Source organism: Bison bison, unplaced genomic scaffold, assembly GCF_000754665.1.
Source record: "Bison bison bison isolate TAMUID 2011002044 unplaced genomic scaffold, Bison_UMD1.0 scf7180017863415, whole genome shotgun sequence".
Classification (NCBI taxonomy): domain Eukaryota; kingdom Metazoa; phylum Chordata; class Mammalia; order Artiodactyla; family Bovidae; genus Bison; species Bison bison.
This window is the reverse complement of record NW_011493987.1, coordinates 470229-471844: the sequence shown is the minus strand read 5'-3', so window position 1 is coordinate 471844 and position 1616 is coordinate 470229. Positions and strand designations below refer to the sequence as shown.

At 40.5% G+C, this 1616-nt stretch overlaps 1 protein-coding gene across 2 annotated transcripts in view; it reads right to left on the bottom strand.

Annotated features, from left to right (window-relative positions):
* The window catches only part of STK19 (serine/threonine kinase 19), a 9115-nt gene that overhangs the window by 2592 nt on the left and 4907 nt on the right, over positions 1-1616 (bottom strand). The window contains exon 3 of one of the 2 annotated variants that reach the window (XR_824683.1): positions 134-233. Coding sequence is in view for 1 of the 2 variants with exons in the window: in XM_010833349.1 (XP_010831651.1) it covers positions 134-229 (96 nt within the window). In the remaining variant the exon portion in view is untranslated. The remainder of the gene's footprint in view (positions 1-133; positions 234-1616) is intronic. The other variant, XM_010833349.1, reaches the window with a different exon arrangement.

Sequence of the window (1616 nt, the reverse complement as noted above, 5' to 3'; positions counted from 1 at the left end):
AGAGCCCTGTGCCCTGTCTGTGAGATGTGAGGTGGGGGCGGGGGGGGGTTGTCTCTTTTCTTTTTATTCCCACTCCCTAGTTTTCCTGCACCCCCTACCCTGGCCCCCATGACCCACACACAGTCACACTCACTCTGGTCCTGTAGTCCTCGGTGAACATGATTCCTTGGGCGTCCAAGTCGAAGCCTAGCTGGACAATCCTGATCTCCCCCTGCTCTTGCAGTGCCTTCTGCCTCCATAGACATGAGAATGAAAAGGATATCAGGGGAAGATGCTCTGCTATACCCTGGACACACTGAGCAGGGACATTCTGTGTCCAAGTATTGGGGAGTTCTTCTTTAAGTAAAGGAAAAACTGTGGGGAGAGAATTAGGTGGATTGCCAAACAGTCTTTTTCAATTAGTCTTTCACCCAGCCACCTCAGGAGTTATCTGTTAAACAGTCAACACAGGGGCTTCCCTGGTGGTCCAGTGGCTAAGAGTCCATGCTCCCAGTGCAAGAGACCCCGGTTCAATCCCTGATTGGGGACCTAGATCCCACATGCCACAACTAAGAGTTTGCATACAGCAAGTTAAGGACCCCGCATGCTGCAACTAAGACTCAACATAGCCAAATAAATACTAAATATTTTTAAATGTCTGCTGAATAAAAAAAAAAAAAAACATTAAAAAAATCATGACATATTTTCTAAGACCAATCATAGGCAGACACTTAGATAAAGCAGTGATTAATGGGCTCTCCCCTCAAGGAATTAACAGTTGAGATTTTGGATGGGGAAGGTGGAGAGGAATATGGGATAAAATGTTTCAAACAAATAAAAATAAACCAGAACTTCTGTTTCCAGGAATATAGCAAGACCAACTCACTCACTGAAAATTAGGTAAAATGTTGCATAAAATGTTATTTTAAAAGCTGTTTAAGCATTAAAGCACTCATAAGATAATAAGGAATTACCAAATTAATATAGGAAAACAAAATTCAAAAGAAACAGACAATAGAAACAAACCTAAAAATATATGTTACAGCAAACTTATCAAAAATAGACTATTTTTTTTAAGTATGCTTGTAATGCTGAAATAAATAAAAGCTAGAATGGAAAATTTCGGCAGGAAATTATAAAAACTGACATAATGGATTTGAAAGACATTCATGTACTAATAGAAATTCCAGAACTCAAAAATAAAGCAGGTGCAGTTAAGAAATCAACGGATGGATTCAGTAGATTCAGTTCAGTTCAGTCGCTTAGTCGTGTCCAACTCTTTGAGACCCCAGGCCTCCATGTCCATCACCAATGAAGCACAAGCTGGAATCAAGATTTCTGGGAGAAATATCAATAACCTCAGATATGCAGATGATACCACCCTTATGGCAGAAAGTGAAGATTGCTAGGAGAAATATCAATAACCTCAGATACGCAGATGATTCTGCCCTTATGGCAGAAAGTGAAGAAGAACTCTTGATGAAAGTGAAAAGAGGAAAGTGAAAAAGTTGGCTTAAAGCTCAACATTCAGAAAACGAAGATCATGGCATCTGGTCCCATCACTTTATGGCAAATAGATGGGGAAACAGTGGCAGACTTTATTTTGGGGGACTCCAAAATCACTGCAGATGGTGACT